The 23438-nt window shown below is 46.1% G+C and overlaps 1 protein-coding gene and 1 pseudogene across 1 annotated transcript in view; one reads left to right on the forward strand and one right to left on the reverse strand.

Annotated features, from left to right (window-relative positions):
• The window catches only part of TNFSF8 (TNF superfamily member 8), a 34723-nt gene that overhangs the window by 4831 nt on the left and 6454 nt on the right, over positions 1–23438 (forward strand). Inside the window, exons 2-4 of the mRNA XM_066610904.1 lie at positions 9316–9356; positions 13546–13557; positions 18733–18776. Of these exons, the coding sequence (XP_066467001.1) occupies positions 9316–9356; positions 13546–13557; positions 18733–18776 (97 nt within the window). The remainder of the gene's footprint in view (positions 1–9315; positions 9357–13545; positions 13558–18732; positions 18777–23438) is intronic.
• LOC136635814 (5S ribosomal RNA) lies at positions 20467–20587 on the reverse strand (annotated as a pseudogene).

The raw sequence follows: 23438 nt of genomic DNA on the forward strand, positions 1-23438 counted from the left end.
TCAAAAAGTCCCCCAGCAGCTTTGTGGCTTCATAGAGTGTATAGCAACCTCTCCAGGAATCTAACCTCATTTTCCCCACAGAATCGATGATGCAGTACAAGCGGTTTCCATAAACCAGGGGGTTTTCCGAGAACCTAATCCCAACATAAAAATAATTGACTGTACTTAATGGCCAGCCTCAGTGATGAAGCACCTTCAGTGGTATTCAAGACACTGCTTGGAAGGCATTCAGACCTTAATTTCTTTTTTTTTAAATGAAACGATTTTATGAAAGACAAACCACAACAGCTGCCGTTTACCTGTTCAAAAATGCATCACAAATGAATAATCCGCACTGTAAACCATGCAGTGAGAATTTCAAGTTATACATGGGGGAGGGGGGGTGGAGAAAACCAGTGCTTAATACATGAGCAGAAACAGGATTGGGCTGCGGGCCCAGCTGGACAGACCACTCTTGGGAGGGAAAGCTTTTTTTCCCCCCAGATGTGGACAGCTGGTTGAAATGAATCAGCAAGGAGGGAAAGACACTCGGAGTAAGCCAGAAGATGAACTTGTTTGCGATATTCTTTCAATAAGTCGCCATTCCTCTGACAAGCCCTATGTAAAGCACGCAGAGATGCTGGGGTATATCAGGAACAAGGGATGATCACTGCTTTGGGGGCACCTGCATTCAGCAGGAAGCATCTGTGCAACTGCTACCCTGCACATGCTCAGTCTTGTCTGATCTGGGAAGCTAAGCAGGGTCAGGCCTGGTTAGTACTTGGATGGGAGACCTCCTGGGAATACCAGGTGCTGTAGGCTTATACCATGATCTTGGAAGCTAAGCAGGGTCAGGCCTGGTTAGTACTTGGATGGGAGACCTCCTGGGAATACCAGGTGCTGTAGGCTTATACCATGATCTTGGAAGCTAAGCAGGGTCAGGCCTGGTTAGTACTTGGATGGGAGACCGCCTGGGAGTACCGGGTGCTGTAGGCTTATACCATGATCTCGGAAGCTAAGCAGGGTCAGGCCTGGTTAGTTCTTGGATGGGAGACCGCCTGGGAATACCGGGTGCTGTAGGCTTATACCATGATCTTGGAAGCTAAGCAGGGTCAGGCCTGGTTAGTACTTGGATGGGAGATCGCCTGGGAATACCGGGTGCTGTAGGCTTCTACCATAGTCTTCCGAGACTGAAGGTTGCCAACCAACCAATTAATCCACATTTATTGCTATTGTGTCAGATGTGTTTGCATGGCAGACACATTGGACTGAAAAAAGAGATTTATACTTCTTTGTTAGGAGATGAACGTGATACAATACAGTGATTTTCAACCTTTTTCAGCTCAAGGCGCACTGGCAAAGCACTAAAGCGATCAAGGCACACCATCAGTATTTTGACAATTGACAAGGCACATGTGCTGCCAACGGGAGACTCTCATCTCCTAATGGCCCTACTAATAAATGACCCTCTCCCAAATTCTCACAGCACACCTGTGGACCATTCGCGGCACACCAATGTGCCATGGCGCAGTGGTTGAAAATGGCTGCATTAAAGCATGTCATTTTCTTGAGAAATGGCTTCAAGAATGCGTCGCCCCACCTCTCCCTCCCTACTCTGTTTTCAATTAAGTATCAGTCCCATCTAATACAAGCATTTTGATTTCCCCACCCACTTCTAAAATTGCTCCCTTAGAAGCCAGAAGAGAAAACCCATTTCCCAATTTAATTTCGTGGCACACAACCACAGAGCCAATATTCCTTTGCCTGTGTGGCAGTTTATGCTGAGCAAAGGCTGAGGTTCAGCTCTGAATATTCCCAGGTTACAGATATGTCTCGTACCGTAGCACACGGAACCTACCTCTTGGTAAGGTCAATGAACTATATCAAGGGCTGCCACTTTTTGAACTGAGCATCTGACACACACACACACACACACACTCTATTTTTACTATATTTGTAAAGGGAAGGAAAGATAAATTCCTGTTTTTTTAAGAAATCCAGTGGAGGAGGTGGATGGAGATTTCTCAGCCACTGCTATGCAACTATGCAGTTGATGACTGGTTGACTCCCCCCCCAAAATGTGGGCTGCTTCTGGTCTGCGCCCACATTTTGTTCCTGACTGACAACATGCCACCCTCATGTACTGACATGAGGGTGGCATGTAGCCAGTCAAGAACCACATGCGTGCCACAGTGATATCTGAAAGACCTCCCACCCGCATTGCTGCCTCCAGTTGTTTACTGGTAAGGAGAGGAATTTCCCCGTCTGATTGATCTGCCAGTGTTAACAAACCAAAAATCTCTGATTGTTTCTGTCAGAGGCACTCTATCTAGAAGAGGAATCTTGCTGGCCCTTCTAGAGAATACCAAAAAGCCCCTAACTGTGGGTCGGGACCCATCTGTGGGTCACAACCCGATTGCTGGTGGTGCTATTTTAGCACAATTGCTGATAACCTCAGCAGGACTGGGACACGATCCCCTGGTACCTGGAGGGGTACACGAGTTGCCTCCCCCTTGACCTGGTGCTGGTCTAGTCCAGTGGTTCTCAACCTTTTCTATTCCCATAAGTTGCTGCGACCCCATTGGCATCCCAACCCCAAGTAATAATAATAATAATAATAAGTTTGAAGAACACTGAACTAGATGATGCAATGATCGTGCTCACATTTATATCCCACACTTGTTTCACAGGTAGGGTTACCACATACCCTACCTTTTAAACCCTTCCATTTATTTAGTTAGTTATTTAGTTAATTCAGAGCGCGATACCATATTCAGAGCGCGATACCATATTCAGAGCGCGATACCATAGTCTTTCGAGACTGAAGGTTGCCAATAATATATTTAGTTAATGTATGGCATATAATATATGGACTTATATAACAATTAAACTAGATAAAACCCTTCCATGCTGAGCTGCACCTGCTAAAATTCCCTCTTATATACAATGCCTAAAGATAGAGACACTCTGTCCCCCTTTGCATCTGGGTACCCTTTCCAAGTGTCTCACACATAGTGGGGGGGGGGCGTGAATTATCCCATTTCATCACTACAACAACCCTGTAAAGGAGGCGAGGCACACACGCATCAAATATATATCAGTATGTACACTTTATCCTATACACACTTTACCTGGGAGTAAGTCTCATGGAATTCAAAGGGACTTACTTCTGAGTAGGCCTGCATAGGATTGAGCAGCAATTCTATTTCAACACAGGTCAGCTGTTTGATAGAGCCACCAAGGAGGCAACAAGGACATTTGATACATGACTTTGGGAGGACCCCTAAACACAGATAATACGAGAAGCAGAATTGTTAAAAGATGCACGTTAGACTTACCTGTTCCTGGAGCTCTGGGGGCCCCTTCTGGTCCGTGGCACAGCAGCAGTTGGAGCAGGCATCTCAGCTGTCATTGGCATCAGGAGGGGTTTGAGCCCAGGTGGAGGAGAGGGCACTGAAGCCAAGCCAAGGCCTTCCCATGGAGCAGCTTCCCTGGGTCCGACCAGCATGCCTGCCATGTGAGAGGAGTGTTAATGAAATGCCCTACCCCACAGGGATTCTGTCCACAACAGAACTATACCCAGAGCAGAGCCCCTTTGATCTGGCCTCAGTGTTCCCAGGAGATAAAATGGGCACAAGTCACCCAGGGCCAACCTTAGGAGCTGCAGGGCCCATTGGGAAGCATTCTGTGCAAGGCCCCAGTGAAGGGACCTTCACAGCTGAGGTCTGTAGAATCTTAGGCTGCGGTCCTAACCACACTTTCCTGAGAGTAAGCCCCATTGAACAAAATAGGGCTTACTTCTGAGGCTTGTGCCCTTAGAGATCTTATGCTGACTTTAAGCTAATTAGCTCCGCTGTGTTCCTAAGCACAGCTGGACCCCACCACCAGGGTAGCTCACCTGTTCAACTTGATGAGGTCCTCCTTCTCTCCCCCCTCCTCCTGCCAGCAGCTTCTCCAGCCATCCCATCAACACCTTGGTCCTCAGCAGGTCTTGAGTGTGGCAACCGGCCGCCTCTGTTCCAGCAGTCCTCGGAAGTCCATTCGCCTGCCTGTCCACTGGTCAGCCAGCAAGTTCAGGCCATTAATCCATCAGCTCAGCTCTCTCTCCTCCAAGCTCCTCTGCGTGGAGTCAGTCTCTCCAAACTCCTTTCTTCACCCACCAAACGCTGCCTTCTCCAGCGGCTGCTTTCATCCCTGAGTGACCTGGGTGCCTCCAGAATGAGGTCTCTTGTTGCCTTGTGTGCCCCCTGGGGCATTTGGTGGGCCGCTGTGAGATACAGGAAGCTGGACTAGATGGGCCTATGGCCTGATCCAGTGGGGCTGTTCTTATGTTCTTAAAGGAGCATTCAAACTGCACCCCCCATGCATGTCACCTGGTGCATCAGGATGCAGGTCTCTTGTTCCCTTGTGTGCTCCCTGGGGCATTTGGTGGGCCGCTGAGAGATACAGGAAGCTGGACTAGATGGGCCTATGGCCTGATCCAGTGGGTCTATTCTTATGCTCTTAAGGGGCATTCAAACTGCACCCCCATGCATGTCACCTGGTGCAAGGGAGGGCACCAGGATGCAGGTCTCTTGTTGCCTTGTGTGCTCCCTGGGGCATTTGGTGGGCCGCTGAGAGATACAGGAAGCTGGACTAGATGGGCCTGTGGCCTGATCCAGTGGGGCTCTTCTTATGTTCTTAACGCACCTTCCCCTCACGAGCAACCCCAGAGAGGGGCCTGTAGTGCTGACCCAAAGCACCTCTTTTTTGCCTGGGGGGCGGGGGGGAGTTGCTAGCTGCCAGACCCCCGGCTTCCTCCCACGAAGCTCATTGGGTGGTGATGCAGAGCATCAAAATAGACAAGGAAAAGCAGAGATCTGTGCCAAAAAAAAGTTTCCATTCTGTGCTGCAGGTGGGCAGAAAATCAAACAGAAAAGGCGGGAAACCAACGGATTTAAGGACATGTAAATGGCCAGGTGGCAAGTCAAGGCCCTCAGGTGGGGGTTCCCCTCTGAGGGGCCTCTCTTCTGGTCCAGCCACCGAGGCCTGGTCTGGGGCAGGCTTTGCAGGGGGCTCCGTTGCCCGGCCTTGGCAGGGGCTCCTCTGGCAGCCTCCCCCCACCTCAGCTTCCTCAGGGGGCCACCAGCTTGCTTGCCAGGCTGAGGGCAGCCAGCAAGAATCCTGCACCTCACACACACACACCCTCAAGCTGCCCAGAGCTTGCCAGGCCCTCGGTGCCAACTGAGCGCGCTCGGAGAGGTCCTTCCTGCTTGGAGTGGCCAGGACTTCCAGGCAGGTGCTGCAGGGGCAGCTCTGAGCACTGCTGCCACCTGGCTGGGGTAGGGGGCGAGGTTGGTTCTCCCCCCCCCAGAGCAGGGCACCAGAGGCAGGTGGGGCATCTGCAGAGCGCAGGTGCAAAATGGCACTTCCCTTGCAGGCTTCCTCCTTTTATGGTAAACAAAACCGGCCTTTGCAGCGTGAAGCCTGAAGGACTTTGGGGTTCCTGGCACCCTGGGGGTCGCTTCCGCTCCCTGGGGTTCAGGTGCAAGCATTGCAAGGGCTCAGCAGAGGGGAGGGGGCTGAAGCTGCCCCCGTGTCCTTCCAGGGGCAGCAACCTTGGCCAGGGCCCTCTGTGCAAACAGGGCCCGGGGATTTGCCCCCTGCTTCCCACTGCCCCAGCCCCCAGGGCCCGATCCACACCGTGCCCTGTACGTGCAGCAGCTGTTGCATGTTTTAGGCATGTTTTTCCTTTTCAGTTGAAATGTCCTTTAAATTCAAATTTACGTGTCCTTAAATTAATTGGTTTCTGGCCTTTTCTATTTGATTCCTGCTTTCCTTCTGCCCGCTTGTACGTGCAGAATGGAAAGGTTGTGTTTGACACAGACCTCTGGTTTCCTGGGAAGGGGCTGTTTAATTTGAAACTCTGCATCACCACCCAGTCAGCTTCCTGGCAGGAAGCCAGGGGTCTGGCAGCCCAGGTCCAGCAAAACATCAGCAAATCAAGCAGGGGGCAACCAGGGTCATTTCCCTTTCAATTGAGGCTGGTAGCATTCTTTGGAAAGAGTTTCTCCATCAATCTTCAGGACAGGGATGCACTGTCTATGGAGCGGGCTCACTGGTACCCGACACCCTGTCTGAGGTTCATGAGTCAGAGTGGGTTTGCAGAGGATGTCTCTACAAACTGCCAGACTGGCTCCAATGAAAGACGGATGCCTTTTCCCCATGCTCTAGCTTCTTAAGACAATCCTTTACACACTTTCCTGGGAGTAAGGTCATTGGGCACAGTAGGACTTACTTCCAAGTAGACATTCCTAGGCTTGTGCATGCAGGGGACTGGCTGCAGCCAGACGAGGCAAAAGGGCATTTTTGGGAGAGCTTTCCAGTTTGCCCCATATTTAGAGGGGTTCACTTTGCAAAAGAAAATTAAGGGTTTGGGCAGGAAGTTATTATTATTATTAATTATTAACAGTATTTAATTGTGCCAGAACCACCTTTTAGAGCGCAATACCATAGTCTTTCGAGACTGAAGGTTGCCAATAACAATTAACAGTATTTATATACCGCTTTTCAACTAAAAGTTCACAAAGCGGTTTACAGAGAAAAATCAAATAACTAAATGGCTCCCTGTCCCAAAAGGGCTCACAATCTAAAAGAACACCAGCAGACAGCCACTAGAAAAGACACTGCTGGGGTGAGGTGGGCCAGTTACTCTCCCCCTGCTAAAAAGAGGAGCACCCACTTGAAAAAGTGCCACTTACCCAATTAGCAGGGGTAAGTCCATTGATTGCTTCTGCAGTATGTTGGACTCCAAACCAGTGGTTCTCACACATTCATCATCAGGACCCACTTTTTAGAATAAGAATCTCTCGGGGTCCCACTGGAGTGATGTCATGACTGTAAGTGACATCATCAAGCAGGAAAATTTTTAAAAATCCTAGGCTGCAATCCTACCCACACTTACCCAGGAGAAAGCCCCATTGACTATCATTGTTAAAAGCATATACATCATAGCCTATATAGAGCTGCAACATTTCTCCAAATGCAGTTATCTACCATGGTAGCATCAAGTCTAGTATTAAAAATAAAATATTGAAATGAATGGGGACCCACCTGTAATTGGCTCACGACCCACCTAGTGGGTCCCACTAGTGTTTGAGATACACTTTTCCAAATGCCACCTGGAGCCATTTTTGGAACAGAGGGGTAAAAATTGTTTAACAAATAAAATAAAACTAATGCATCCAATACAAACTTCTTAATAAGCTCCACAGAACAGAATGTGACTTACTTCTGAGGAGACATGTAACAGACACCCTCTTATAACCCTGGCCTAGGCATGTCTGCTCAAAAGTGAGCCCCATTAAATTTCTTTGGATTTACTCCCAGGTAAGTGTGTATAGGACTGCAACTTCAGTCTCTCTTTACTCTCATATATTTAATGCTTTAAAAAAAGTTAGAGAAGTGCATTGTGTTTTATTATTTTCTTATTATTTGAATGAATGAATGAATGAATGAATGAATGAATGAATGAACCTTTATTAGGCATAGATAGAGAAATCATGAAAGCAAACATAATTAGTCCTAATCCCGTTTATCAAAAACGGAGTTAAGATACTAAATTACTAATAAAACATTTACAGTTCAACATAAAATATCAACATTTTCGACAAATTACATTAAGAAGGTTTAGAAATTGCTAAAAGTAAAAATTTAGAAACTCCCTCTAGCACATCTGGTGAGCAGTCATTTAGGAGACACTTCAGTTTTGCCTCATCCGAAAGCCCATTCATTTTGCCGAGAAGTGGAGTCTTGTAAGTGTGGCGGGATCTAGTGTGCCGAGGACAATAAAAAAGAATGTGTATGATTGATTCAACGTTTCCCAAATTACAAGGGCAGAGGCGTTCTTTGTATGGTATTTGCCTATATCTGCCTTCTGTGACCTTGGATGGAAACACATTGAATCTTGCCAAAGAGATTGCACGACGTTCAGAGGGGTTGATCAGAATACTCAGATAAGGAGCCATTTGCCCATACTTTAGCGGGATAGAGAAATTAAGAGGGGAGCAAATTCTAGAAGCAAGTTCAAAGAGGTTTTGTGCCTCAATGTCTAGCATTCTTTGCTTTACCCTTTGATAAACTCCAGGGAATGGATAGAAATTAAAAAAACCCAATGAAAAACCAATTGATTCGATTTTCGATTTAATTTGGCTATACCATTTAGAAAAGCCAGACTCAGGTAGCATTCTGGATAGGAGACTTCCTAGTTTCACGTTATAATGTAATTGGAGCCAATAGCGTATGGTTAAAAGCCATGCTCTTGATACTAAGAGCGATTGTCCGGTCTCCAAACATAATGCAGAGTATGATACAGATTTAGGTAAACCCAGGATAGCCCTCAAAAATTTAGCTTGGATACTCTCAAGGGTGTGATTTATAGCACTAATCCGGATAGGGCACCCGTACAGGAGCTGTGCCGATACCTTGGCATTAAATACCTTGAGAGCTGCTGGTATATAACGATTGCCCTGACTAAAAAAGAATCGATTGGTGCTCTGCAAAGTGACACGGGCCAAGTTGGTAGCCAATTTTTGATGAGTACCCCAGCAAAGATTGTAGTGGAAGTAAATTCCAAGATATTTAAAGCTTTTGAATAGACCAAGTGCCTCCAATAGACCAAGTGCCTAGGCTCCATGATTTTGAAAAGACCATAACTTTGGTTTTCTGAGAGTTCAATTCGAGTTTGTTACATTTCAGATAGTCAGAAGTTCTATTTAAAAGTCGCTTAAGTCCAAATAGGTGTACAGGAAACTAGCACTGCATCATCTGCATAAAGCAATGCTGGAATATGCATTGAACCTAGTTTTGGAAAATGTCCATCTATCTGAAGCAAAAAGGGGGTAAAATCGTGTAGAAAAAGGTTAAAAACAGTGGGTGCTAAAATGCACCCTTATTATTTAAAGAATTACAAAACAGGCACAAAAAGAATATAACGAGAATATCCACCTCTCTATCTCATCCTTTCCCCAAGGAGCTCAGGACAGCAAGTTCCTAACCAGTTTTTAATGCTGTCACCCTCTCCATTTTGCCCTCCTGTGGGGGAAAAGAGTTCAGGTTCCGTCCCGTCCCCCCCACCAATAATAACACTCAGAGCCCAATCCCTTCCCCTGATACTTGGGGTTGCATGACGCTATGGTGGGTGAGAATACCAGTGAGAGGCAGGCTTCCTAATTACCTCTAGGTCTCTCAGATCCTCAGATTTTGCTAGTGTAACTCCAAGTTGAGGAATGAATTCAGTGAGCAATAAAATTTATGTGTGATCGCACATTTTAACCCTTCGTTTTTCTTCTCTTTAAGGGATCCACTGCTCAGTGTGATGGACACCAGAGAAACCAGAAGTGGACCACAGAGAAATGCGGTAAGATCCCATAACTCATAACAGAGTATTTGTAGTTTGAATGATTTCTAGATCAGAGCTGTTTCCAGTGATCAGCAGAGCTTTTCAAGGGCTAGATAGGTCCTTTCCCAATCCTATCTGGAGATGCCATAATTGAGCCCATGGTGAACCCTGAGCAGCTACTGTCCTTCTCCATAGAGAACCTTATCGAAACAAACAATGACTGGTTTGGTACCAGTGGTTCCCAAACTCTATAGCACTGGGACCCACTTTTTAAAATTATACTCTTTCGCAACTCACCTAGGTTTAGGAGACTTAAAAAAAACTAGAAAGAAATAATATTTTTATAACTTATATGTAAGAATAACCAGAAAAAGATGCTCCAATATTTATTTCCCTATATTTACAGAAGGTTGCAAACCACAGGAGCTCTTTGCAGGACAGTTAGCAAACACTTCTGGTTCCAAGCATTTCAGATGAGGGCTACTCAACTCATACTGAGTATGCACTGTGTTTGAACTTCACAGTGGACCTTTAAACAAGGTCACAATATCTTCAGTTTTGTAAATAAGGAACCAAAATACTTGTTTATGACAACAGAGGCGCAGAAACCCCCGCTGGAATGTCATACACTCCCAGGGTTTTGGGGTGCTCCGAGTTCTTGGTTCTCGAACCCTAGAGCCCTTAAGGACCCCTGTTCGGTAGTACTGCCACCACCCTGTATGTGCCAGTGTCTCAGTCCAGGGGCACTGAGACCCTCTAGGCTTAATTCTATCCCTTGCAGGCACTGAGCACTTTCTTTAAGTAAAGCCTCAGTCCTCAAGTTACTAGTCCTCAATGAGTATTTGGTAGCTTGCTGAACGGCTAGGCAGGATTCTGAAACTTTGTCCCCAACAGACAATGAAACAACTTAGTAAAAGGATTTTTTACTTGATTAAGTACATAGGGTTACATAAAGTTACAAAAGGCAGCAAATGCTAGAGGCATAAAACTTCTAGGAAACATATCAGCATTAAAATAACAAAGCTAACTGGCTAACTCTATTATTCCCTAACTCTCACCTGGATCAACTTTCTTTTGTAGATATTTCAGCTCCAGGTTACCTATCAGGCCACATGGCCCAGGTGGACCAGGCTCTCTGCCTGCAGGATGTTGCACCCACAACCTTTTCCACCAAAAAGACCCCCTTCGGCTTTGTTCTTATACTTCTCAGGTTAACAGGACTGAGGTGACTCTGTACTCATTTAAACTGCCCAATCAGAACTCTTGGGGACAGAATCTTCCTGAAGTGGGGCTGGATGCTAGTCCTCTCAGCTCTCCCCTCCCCACTGGAGGTCCACAGCTGCATTCCATCCTTGATGGGCACCTTTCTGTCTGCAAAGGTGCTACATTATTACCTCCCATTGAGTTGTTAATTCCATTGGCTGTTGTTACTCACATCCTTGCAGCTAAGAACTGCAAGCCACTTCTCTGTTACTAGTTTAGTTTGGTTCAGGCTCTACATGCTACTAGGCCTAACTGTACATATTCATGCCATGGAAACATCACCTGTCTTGTCAAAACTCATTTGACACTTCCCTTGAAGATGCTCAGATATTTCACCTTGGAAGGAACCTTGAGTTCCACTTTGTCTTGTGGGTCACGGATTTCACAGCACATCCTTCACCTGTGGAACCTGTTGCCACAAGATGTGGGTCATCCATGGGTATCCATGGCTACTAGAAACGGTGGTTATATGTTCCCTGCAGATTTAGTATGCCAATAAATACCAGTATAGAGGAGCATATATAACAGGCACTAAATATGCCTCCATTTACAGCTTGAAACATATTATTTAACCAAGTTGAATAAATGGAAGGAATCTCCATGTTCAGAAAAAGTCTACTTCTGAATGTAATCGCAGGGGAACCATATTTGTGGGGCTCCCTGAGAACATCTACTGTAACTGGACCCCATTGGACTCATGATGCTGGGTTAGAAGACCCTTTGGTCTGTTAAAAGTGAGCCAGCACGCAGGGCCTCTGCAAATGGTCTCCAGGCTTGGGCAGGTTCCTCTGTGAAAGGTGGGCCTTCAGATAACTTGGTCTTTGATCCGGTAGAGCTACCAATGGCTTAGACCAGGGGTGTCTAAAGTTTTTAATAGGAGGACAACATCATCTCTCTGACACTGTGTCAGAGGCCCGGGGGAAAAAAAGAATTAATTTACATTTTAAATTTGAATAAATTTACATAAGTTTACATAAATGAATATATTAAAGATGAACTTATATGAATGAATGAAGGTCTTGCAATAGCTAAAGGCCTTTCACAAAGCAAGGCTGGCCTTTCCTTTACTGCCTCTGCTGCATCACAGACATGAAACAGCAAGCAGTGGAGGGAGCCGTCATCCCACAGCTCACGCAAGAGGTCAAACTGTTGCCCTCACGTGGAGAGCAGTTGCATCGGGCCAGTGCGGGCTCCAACAAATCTCCAGAGGGCTAGAGGCTCATTGGAGACTGGGGGCTCCCTGAGGGCCGCATTGAGAAGCCTCAAGGGTCGCATGTGGCCCCAGGGCTGGGGTTTGGGCACCCCTGGCTTAGACCAGTGGTTTCCAAACCTTTTAGCTCTGGGACCCAATTTTTTAAACAGCACGCTATCAGGACCCAACGAGGTTTACCAGACTTTAAAAAATGAGATCTAGAAAGAAATTATATTTTATTTATTTATTTAAAAGTAATAATAACCAGAAAAAGAACCTCAATCAGTAATCTCCCTCTATTAACACATGCTTGCAAACTGCAGGAGCTGAGCTTTTTGCAGGATAGTTAGCAGCTACAGTATCTTTGAATCAGTATCTTAGCAGTACAGTATTTTTGAAGAGCCTCAGGGCTTGAAGCAATCTGATCTTTCCATCTGATCTTTCCATCACCCTTTGGCGACCCGCCAAAAATCAGGTCACGACCCGCCAGTTCATCTCGACCCACAGTGAGAGAACCACTGATTTAGACTGAATCAGGCCACTGGACCATCAAAATAAGTAATGTGAGCTACAGCCCCATCTTCCCTGCTCATGGTGGTTCTAAGGAAATCTCTGGTGTTCAATTCATTTCCTTGAAGGCCCCCCTAGAAATATGGCAATCCCCACTGAGTTAGGAAAGCCAGCTACAGCCTTCCTCACAATTTAATTTTGGCTATAGTCCTCTTAACTGCATATAAAAAAAGCAAGTTATTGGAATCTATTTAGGGCTCACAACCACATCCTTGGTCAGCACCTCTAATAAGAGCACAAAGTTTGTGGCCAAGATATGTTGTCAAGCTCAGAGAAATGAACCTCTAAAAATGGACTGGCTATCCATTAGAATTAACAAGGCTCTCGAGACAGAATCGTGTTGCTGAGTCAATTCAGCACTATTAAAAATGCCCCATAAATCTTCATCTCATATTTCTGCTAGAATTTGCAGAATGCAAAGTGCAAAATGTGGAATATCCAGATATTTAAGGTACTTAAAGGCATTCACACACACACACACACACACACACACACACACACACACAGAGAGAGAGAGAGAGAGCTCATTACTCACCTATTAATCCTCAAGTGGAGAAAGTGGAGAATCAACCCATCAGCATAACAGAGTGCTCATTAAATCAGTGTCATACATGGCAACCTGCAGGCCACAACAAGTGTAGAAAAAAAATCAACTGGAGAGTTAATCACTGTCTGTCATTTTAGGGCCATTGCTGTGTTTGCTTTTCATTTAGCCTTGCTGAGAAGAACCTTACTACTCAGGATAAACTGTTTCACATAGTAGCATGGCCTAAGATTGAACATACCAACCCATTACTTTGCAAGTACTGAAATGGCTAACTCTCCCCTCCATTTTTCTCTTCCTAAATTCCTGGGGAAAATTTCATTTGGAGTTCATGAACAGCTGTTTTCAACTGTCCAGCAGCTGTCCAGGCTTCTGGCCAGAGTTTTCCACCCATCCCTACTTGGGAGATGGCTAGGGTTGAACCAGGGTCCTTAAGTATGCAAAGCAAGGACTCTACCACTTACACTACATCTCCAACCAGACCTCTACAGTTAATACATCTGCCCTCAAGCTTTGGTTAGTTTTGCTTCCCTTGATATACTTTCCATTATCAGTTGCTTGCTTTAGTTTTTGACCATGCACAAGTTTCCTGGAAGTCACACTGCAAATATCTGGCAGCCAGGAAATAATGTCCAGATAGTTTCCACCTAGTCTAATCACTTTCCAAGCACCACCCAAAATAGTTAGGTGAGTCTTACAATCCTTTTAGACAATTGTCTGAAAAGAACTAGCCCTGACTCCCTGTGGTGATGTCATGCCAGAGTCTCAGGGCAATTTCAGGGAAGACCCTCCTTGTAGCTGGAGGACAGTCTCTGTACAAAATGCTAGACTTGTGTGCTCCCTGAACCATTTGGTGGGCCACTGTGAGATACAGGAAGCTGGACTAGATGGGCCTTCGGCCTGATCCAGCAGGGATCTCCTTACGTTCTTATCTTCAGCTGACAAGGGAGGGCACCAGGATGCAGGTCTCTTGTTGTCTTGTGTGCTCCCTGGGGCATTTGGTGGGCCACTGTGAGATACAGGAAGCTGGACTAGATGGGCCTTTGGCCTGATCCAGTGGGGTTCTTCTTATATTCTTATATATAACATGAAAAACAAATAACAGATCATTTCTTTTCTGAATGTGCCAGCCAAATGCCAGGACTTTTAATAATTTGCAGGTGAAGGTCAAATGGCTTTCAAGTGGTCAGCTGTCGATTTCAGAACACGATTCATAAGAGGCCTGCTGGACCCAGCCAAGGGTCCATCTAGTCCAGCCTCCACATACCTCAGGGAGCACTCAAGACAACATGATACCTGTGTCTTCTTGCCACTCCCTGGCATCTTGCATTCAAAGCTAGGCTACCTCTCAAACTTGGGTCGCATCCAGTCATCATGGCTTGTAACCTCTAATGGGCATTTCCTTTGTCAACCTGCCCGGTCCCCTTTTCAAGTTATCTGGGTCAGGTGCTCTATCCTGGAGCAAGGAGTTCCACAGTTTAGGGACACAGCACATGTTGTCATGTGCTGTCTGCACAAGGAGGTAGAATCGCTGGTGCCAGAAACATAAGAGGAAAGTCATATTTCCATGCTTGCTCCCAGCTGAGGGTCTGTCAACAGCTCTTGCACTGAGTTACCTGTGGAGGGAGAAGGATAGGAGGACTTAGACTGACTTCCCTCTCTCATCCACACATCCTCAGACACTCTCGCACACACTCAGATGTTCTCCAAGTTGCATAGAAGGCTGAGTAATGCAGTACATTTGTTGTCCCAGTGGAGCTCCGGGATGTTGAAATTTACGGTCAGTAGAGGGCTCTGTTCCCTTGAATTTGAGAACTGAGCATCACCAGGACTCCTTTCCAAAAAAACCTCTTATCACACTCCCTTTGCCTAATCATGCTGACATGCTTGTCATGGTCTCTGTGGGAAATTGAGGAACCCAGAGCTGACTTGCTGACTGGACAGTGGAGCAGAAAATATGGTCTCATGGCACGTAGTCCAGCAATGAATCCAATTGCTGGAGGCAGGAGGTCTGGTCTAGAGGGTTGAGCCTCCATTTGCCTGAAGATAACATCCGAAGGTCGCCAGTTCAAGGCCACCGGCACCGTGCGACCTTGAAGCAGCTGACAAGTTGAGCCGAGCTATTCCATATGCTCTGAGCGTGGGAGGATGGAGGCCAGAATGTGAAAGCAGATCGGAATGAAACACCTGAATGTGGTGGTTTCTTGAAAGATAGAAACCTTCTTTAAATTGTCAAAATCCCTACTGGGATTTAAATTGCCTGCCTATGTAAACTGCCTTGAATAACTTCTAAGGAGAAATCTGAGGACCAAGAAAGGCGGTATAGAAATACCTGTACTATTACTGTATTGGCAACCTTCAGTCTCGAAAGACTATGGTATCGCGCTCTGAAAGGTGGTTCTGGCACAGCGTCTAGTGTGGCTGAAAAGGCCAATCCGGGAGTGACAATCCCTTCCACACCGGGAGCAAGTGCAGTCTGTCCCTGGTCTGTCTCCCTGGCTATGGGCCTTCCTTCTTTGCCTCTTAGCCTCAGACTGTTGGCAAAGTGTCTCTTCAAACTGGGAAAGGCCATGCTGCACAGCCTGCCTCCAAGCGGGCCGCTCAGAGGCCAGGGTTTCCCACTTGTTGAGGTCCATCCCTAAGGCCTTCAGATCCCTCTTGCAGATGTCCTTGCATCGCAGCTGTGGTCTACCTGTAGGGCGCTTTCCTTGCACGAGTTCTCCATAGAGGAGATCCTTTGGGATCCGGCCATCATCCATTATTATTATTATTATTATTATTATTATTATTATTATTATTATTATTATTATTATTATTATTATTATTATTAATTGGCCCCTGTATTGGCAGCAGGCAGGCTTGATGAGGGTGCTTCCAAAAGATCCTTTCTGTTTCCAGTGCAGAGCCATTCCCAAGATGTTGCCTCAGGGCAAGGAGGTGGTTTCCGTTCTGCCCCACCTTGCGTTCCCCTCCTCCTGTTTCCAGCTGGGCAGGGAGGATTTGAGGAAAAAGTCATTAATCCCAACAAATTCCAGAAGCTCATGCCTGGATACAAAGAACTTTCCGCCCCTTTGGTTCATCTGCAACAAGGCCCAGCCCAAGACCTCCAGATACTTGTCAGTGGGCCAAATGCTGCCCAGATCAGTGCTCTCCTCCTTTCCACATTTCCCTCTCTGTCTCCATCTTCCTTTTCCAATCCAGAGAAGGAGGAGCAGTGGAGGCTTGCAGGCAGGTAGAGATGGGCAGCCCCTCTCCCTCTGCTACCTGAGGCAGCCACTTCAGTTGTCCTCATGGGTGGGCTGTCCCTGTTTGCACTCCTCCCTGCTCCACCTCAGTTGAGGTTTTATAAACTGCGAGATGCAGGCGGTCTCATGTTGTTGTCCTGCTTTGGCTCGGTCATGTCCTGAGAATGGATGATGGCCGGATCCCAAAGGATCTCCTCTATGGAGAACTCGTGCAAGGAAAGCGCCCTACAGGTAGACCACAGCTGCGATACAAGGATATCTGCAAGAGGGATCTGAAGGCCTTAGGAGTGGACCTCAACAGGTGGGAAACCCTGGCCTCTGAGCGGCCCGCTTGGAGGCAGGCTGTGCAGCATGGCCTTTCCCAGTTTGAAGAGACACTCGGCCAACAGACTGAGGCAAAGAGGCAAAGAAGGAAGGCCCACAGCCAGGGAGACAGACCAGGGACAGACTGCACTTGCTCCCAGTGTGGAAGGGATTGTCACTCCCGAATTGGCCTTTTCAGCCACACTAGATGCTGTGCCAGAACCACCATTCAGAGCGCGATATCAGAGTCTTTCAAGACTGAAGGTTGCCAACAACATGTTGTTGTGTGTACCAACACACATGAAGACAAGTGAGTGTTGCGCTACCAGTCTTTTCCACACACACAGGCTGCATTGGTTTTATTCATTTATTTTTTTTCACATTTTACACAGCTGCTCCCCTCCTTTTGTCCCACAACAACCCTGTGAGGTAGGTGAGGCTGAGAGAAAGCGACTGGCCCAAGGTCACCCAGGAAGCTTTGTGGCTGAGGGGGGATTTGAACCTGGATCTTCCAGATCTAAGTCCACCTCCCAAACCACTACACCACTTCTTTGTAAGCCTCCTTGAGCGCCCCTGAGTGTGGTAGAAAGGCAGGGTATAAAAAAAAAATGAGCTGCTCTCAGTTGCTGAGCTACAAAGGCTGCCGTTCTAACCACACTTTCCTGAGAGTAAGCCCCATTGAACAAAATAGGATGTACTTCTGAGTTGACCTGGTTAGGATTGTGCCCTGAAGCTTTTTACATGTATTTTTTCATAGGACAACTTTTGCTTCCCCCCATTTGGGTGATGCTCTGTCCTTGAATTAGGTATTTTGAATGGTTGATCTTACCTTTATTAACTGAATTGCTGTATTCCATGGTCATCTCATGGCTTCTTTGAGGCACAAAACCTCTTTGAACTTGCTTCTAGAATTTGCTCCCCTCTTAATTTCTCTATCCCGCTAAAGTATGGGCAAATGGCTCCTTATCTGAGTATTCTGATCAACCCCTCTGAACGTCGTGCAATCTCTTTGGCAAGATTCAATGTGTTTCCATCCAAGGTCACAGAAGGCAGATATAGGCAAATACCATACGAAGAACGCCTCTGCCCTTGTAATTTGGGAAACGTTGAATCAATCATACACATTCTTTTTTATTGTCCTCGGCACACTAGATCCCACCACACTTACATGACTCCACTTCTCGGCAAAATGAATGGGCTTTCGGATGAGGCAAAACTGAAGTGTCTCCTAAATGACTGCTCACCAGATGTGCTAGAGGGAGTTTCTAAATTTTTACTTTTGGTGATTTCTAAGCCTTCTTAATGTAATTTGTCAAAAATGTTGATATTTTATGTTGAACTGTAAATGTTTTATTAGTAATTTAGTATCTTAACTCCATTTTTGATAAATGGGATTAGGACTAATTATGTTTGCTTTTATGATTTCTCTATCTATGCCTAATAAAGGTTTATTTATTCATTCATTCATTCATGGCTTCTTCTTCTTAACAGTATATATATATACTGCTTTTCAACCTAAAGTTCACAAAACAGTTTACAGAGAAAAATCAAAAACTCTGACCGAAAAGCGCTCACAATTTATATTATATTATATTATATTATATTATATTATATTATATTATATTATATTATATTTAATAATAATAATAATAATAATAATAATAATAATACAGGTATTTTTATACCACCTTTCTTGGTCCTCAGATTTCTCCTCGGACTTTATTCAAGGCGGTTTACATAGGCAGGCTAATTAAATCCCCGTAGGGATTTTTACAATTGAAAGAAGGTTCTATCTTTCAAGAACCACAACATTCAGATGTTTCTTTCTGATCTGGTTTCACATTCTGGCCTCCATCCTCCCACGCTCAGAGCAGGCGGAATAGCTCGGCTCAGCTTGTCAGCTGCTTCAAGGTCGCATGGTGCCGGTGGCCTCGAACTGGCGACCTTTGGATGTTATCTTCAGGCAAACAGAGGCTCTACCCTCTAGACCAGACCTCCTTTTATATTATAAATATATAATATTTTTATAATCTATATTATATTATAAAAATATCAATATTATTTAAAATGCTTGTTCTTCTGTGTGCCTAGGTAGTCCCCAAGAATGTAGAAATCTTTCTTCCTCTGAGATGGCCTCTGGTAGGTGTCATGTTTGCTCTCGTATATACTGATGATGATGATGGCTGAAAAAGACAATTGAAATCTCACATTTGTTTGCTTCTCTTCCATGAGAACTTTCAGAAGCAGCCATGCAGAGTCTGCAGTCCGTGACCTCTGAGAAAGCGACTGCATATCTCCAAGGTTGGTGAGGATACTGCATTCATCAAAGCTTAAGAGATGCACTTTTTTTTCTTTTTATTTGTCTGTTTCCTCAGTTTATATTCCACTTTTCTCCCAACTGGGCAACCAAAGAGTCCCAGAACTTTTCCCATTAAAACTCCAGGGGTTCCTTTGCCAAATGCCTTGAATTCTGTCCATGCTCCTTTTTACCCTTTGAGTCTCTGATCCAAATTTCATAACCATTCCTCATGGGTTCAAATTGCCTTGGCTCGAGATAACTGTAAAAGGAGATTAGACTCTTTGCTACTTCTCCCATGGAGGACCAGAGGGGTCCATCAATGACTGTTATCTATGGGCCCAATCCTATCCAACTTTCCAGCACTGGTGCAGCCGCAATGCAACCCCAAGGTAAGGGTTCAAATGTTCCCTTACCTTGAGGAGGCCTCTGTCGTGATGCAGTGCACACCCCACTGCACTGACGCTGAAAAATTGGATAGGATTGGGCTCTATGACAGCTAAATGGAACCTCTCTGTTCAGACGGTGGAATAACAGGTGGGGGGGCCAAGGTTTGTGGTCTTCCCAGAAGACTCTGGTGGTTGTTTTAGGATTCTGATGAATCTTTGATCTGATCCAGAATGGCTCTTCCTGTGTTATCAGCAATGGCTGCAATCCTATACACACTTTCCTGGGAGTAAACCCCATTGAACACGATGGGGCTTACTTCTGAGTAGACATGTATAGGATTGTGCTCAAAGAGAGCTAGGAATGTATTCTCCATCTTTGGGGCATCTCTGAATATCAGGTACGGAGTGAGCAAGCGCAGGAGAGAAGAAATGCCACCATCTAGTTGGTCATTGTGGGGAGTAAAATGCTCAAGTAGATATTATTATTATTATTATTATTATTATTATTATTATTATTATTATTATTATTATTATTATTATTGGTGGTGGTGGTGGTTGGCAACCTTCAGTCTCGAAAGACTATGGTATAAGCCTACAGCACCTGGTATTCCCAGGCGGTCTCCCATCCAAGTACTAACCAGGCCTGACCCTGCTTAGCTTCCGAGATCATGGTATAAGCCTACAGCACCCAGTATTCCCAGGTGGTCTCCCATCCAAGTACTAACCAGGCCTGACCCTGCTTAGCTTCCGAGATCATGGTATAAGCCTACAGCACCCGGTATTCCCAGGCCGTCTCCCATCCAAGCACTAACCAGGCCTGACCCTGCTTAGCTTCCGAGATCATGGTGTAAGCCTACAGCACCCGGTATTCCCAGGCGGTCTCCCATCCAAGTACTAACCAGGCCTGACCCTGCTTAGCTTCCGAGATCATGGTATAAGCCTACAGCGCCCGGTATTCCCAGGCGGTCTCCCATCCAAGTACTAACCAGGCCTGACCCTGCTTAGCTTCCGGGATCGTGGTAGAAGCCTACAGCACCCGGTATTCCCAGGCCGTCTCCCATCCAAGCACTAATGAGGCCTGACCCTGCTTAGCTTCCCAGATCAGACAAGATCAGGGATGTGCAGGGTAACAGTTGCTGCTTATTATTACTAACAACAGTATTTATATACCGCTTTTCAACATAAAGTTCACAAAGCAGTTTACAAAGAAAAATCAAATAACTAATGACTTCCTGTCCCAATAGGGCTCACAATCTAAAATAGATGGATTGGTTGGCAACCTTCAGTCTCGAAAGACTATGGTATAAGCCTACAGCACCCAGTATTCCCAGGCGGTCTCCCATCCAAGTACTAACCAGGCCTGACCCTGCTTAGCTTCCGAGATCAGATGAGATTGGGCATGTGCAGGGTAACAGTTGATCCTTGGCTTGATCCTCTATGGGTCTTTTTAGGTTCTTTAACTTGCTCTGCCATTTGGAAGGGGCTGCGTTGGTCTAATGGCCATTTTGAACACAGCGAGAGGTTGCAACTTGCTGACGCCTGGCAAAAAAAGAAAAGTGGAGGGCAGGAACCATTGACTGCTATTATTTCTTATCTCATAAGAACATAAGAACATAAGAACAGCCCCACTGGATCAGGCCATAGGCCCATCTAGTCCAGCTTCCTGTATCTCACAGCGGCCCACCAAATGCCCCAGGGAGCACACCAGATAACAAGAGACCTCATCCTGGTGCTCTCCCCTACATCTGGCATTCTGACTTAACCCATTCCTAAAATCAGGAGGTTGCGCATACACATCATGGCTTGTACCCCATAATGGATTTTTCCTCCAGAAACTCGTCCAATCCCCTTTTAAAGGCATCTAGGCTAGACGCCAGCACCACATCCTGTGGCAAGGAGTTCCACAGACCGACCACGCGCTGAGTAAAGAAATATTTTCTTTTGTCTGTCCTAACCCGCCCAACACTCAATTTTAGTGGATGTCCCCTGGTTCTGGTATTATGTGAGAGTGTAAAGAGCATCTCCCTATCCACTCTGTCCATCCCCTGCATAATTTTGTATGTCTCAATCATGTCCCCCCTCAAGCGTCTCTTTTCTAGGCTGAAGAGGCCCAAACGCCGTAGCCTTTCCTCATAAGGAAGGTGCCCCAGCCCCGTAATCATCTTAGTCGCTCTCTTTTGCACCTTTTCCATTTCCACTATGTCTTTTTTGAGATGCGGCGACCAGAACTGGACACAATACTCCAGGTGTGGCCTTACCATAGATTTGTACAACGGCATTATAATACTAACCGTTTTGTTCTCAATACCCTTCCTAATGATCCCAAGCATAGAATTGGCCTTCTTCACTGCCGCCGCACATTGGGTCGACACTTTCATCGACCTGTCCACCACCACCCCAAGATCTCTCTCCTGATCTGTCACAGACAGCTCAGAACCCATCAGCCTATATGTGAAGTTTTGATTTTTTGCCCCAATGTGCATGACTTTACACTTACTGACATTGAAGCGCATCTGCCATTTTGCTGCCCATTCTGCCAGTCTGGAGAGATCCTTCTGGAGCTCCTCACAATCACTTCTGGTCTTTACCACTCGGAAAAGTTTGGTGTCATCTGCAAACTTAGCCACTTCACTGCTCAACCCTGTCTCCAGGTCATTTATGAAGAGGTTGAAAAGCACCGGTCCCAGGACAGATCCTTGGGGCACACCGCTTTTCACCTCTCTCCATTGTGAAAATTGCCCATTGACACCCACTCTCTGCTTCCTGGCCTCCAACCAGTTCTCAATCCACGAGAGGACCTGTCCTCTAATTCCCTGACTGTGGAGTTTTTTCAGTAACCTTTGGTGAGGGACCGTGTCAAACGCCTTCTGAAAGTCCAGATATATAATGTCCACGGGTTCTCCCGCATCCACATGCCTGTTGACCTTTTCAAAGAATTCTATAAGGTTTGTGAGGCAAGACTTACCCTTACAGAAGCCATGCTGACTCTCCCTCAGCAAGGCCTGTTCGTCTATGTGTTTTGAGATCCTATCTTTGATGAGGCATTCCACCATCTTACCCGGTATAGATGTTAGGCTGACCGGCCTATAGTTTCCCGGGTCCCCCCTCTTTCCCTTTTTAAAAATAGGCGTGACATTTGCTATCCTCCAATCTTCTGGCACCGTGGCCGTTTTGAGGGACAAGTTGCATACCTTAGTCAAGAGATCTGCAACTTCATTCTTCAATTCCTTAATAACCCTTGGGTGTATGCCATCAGGGCCCGGTGACTTATTGATCTTTAATTTATCAATGAGGTCTGAAACATCTTCTCTTTTAACCTCTATCTGACTTAACTCCTCGGTTAGAAGGGGCCGTTCGGGCAGCGGTATCTGCCCGAGGTCTTCTGCCGTGAAGACAGATGCAAAGAACTCATTTAATTTCTCTGCCATCTCTAAGTCTCCTTTTATCTCCCCTTTCCCTCCCTCACCATCCAGAGGGCCAACCGCTTCTCTGGCGGGTTTCCTGCTTCTAACATATTTGAAGAAGCTTTTATTATTCCCCTTAATGTTGCTGGCCATGCGTTCCTCATAGTCTCGCTTGGCCTCCCCTATCACCTTCTTACATTTCTTTTGCCACAGTTTATGTTCCTTTTTATTCTCTTCATTAGGGCAAGACTTCCATTTACGGAAGGAAGCTTCCTTGCCCTTCACAGCCTCTCTAACTTGGCTGGTTAGCCATGAGGGCACTCTCCTGGATTTAGTGGAACCCTTCTTTCTTTGCGGTATACACCTCTGCTGGGCCTCTATTACTGTTGTTTTAAGCAGCCTCCATGCACTCTGGAGAGACTGGACTCTTTTTACCCTCCCTTTCAGCCTCCTTCTAACCAGCCTCCTCATTTGAGGGAAGTCCGCCCGTCGGAAGTCAAGGGTTTTTGTTAGAGATTTGCCTGGTATTCCTCCCCCAACGTGCACGTCAAAACGGATCGCAGCATGATCACTGTTCCCCAATGGCTCAGTAACGTTTACATCTCTAACCAGGTCCTGCGTACCGCACAAAATTAAATCCAGAGTCACCTGTCCTCTGGTGGGCTCCGTGACTAGCTGATCTAAGCCACAGTCATTTAGCACGTCAAGAAATCCGGTTTCCTTATCGTGACCAGAACACAAATTGACCCAGTCAATATGAGGATAATTGAAGTCCCCCATGATTACAACCCTGTCCTTCCTTGTCACCTCCCTGATCTGTTTCCTCATTTCAAGGTCCCCATCAGATTTCTGGTCTGGAGGGCGATAGCACGCC

Source organism: Tiliqua scincoides, chromosome 16, assembly GCF_035046505.1.
Source record: "Tiliqua scincoides isolate rTilSci1 chromosome 16, rTilSci1.hap2, whole genome shotgun sequence".
Taxonomy (NCBI): Eukaryota; Metazoa; Chordata; class Lepidosauria; order Squamata; family Scincidae; genus Tiliqua; species Tiliqua scincoides.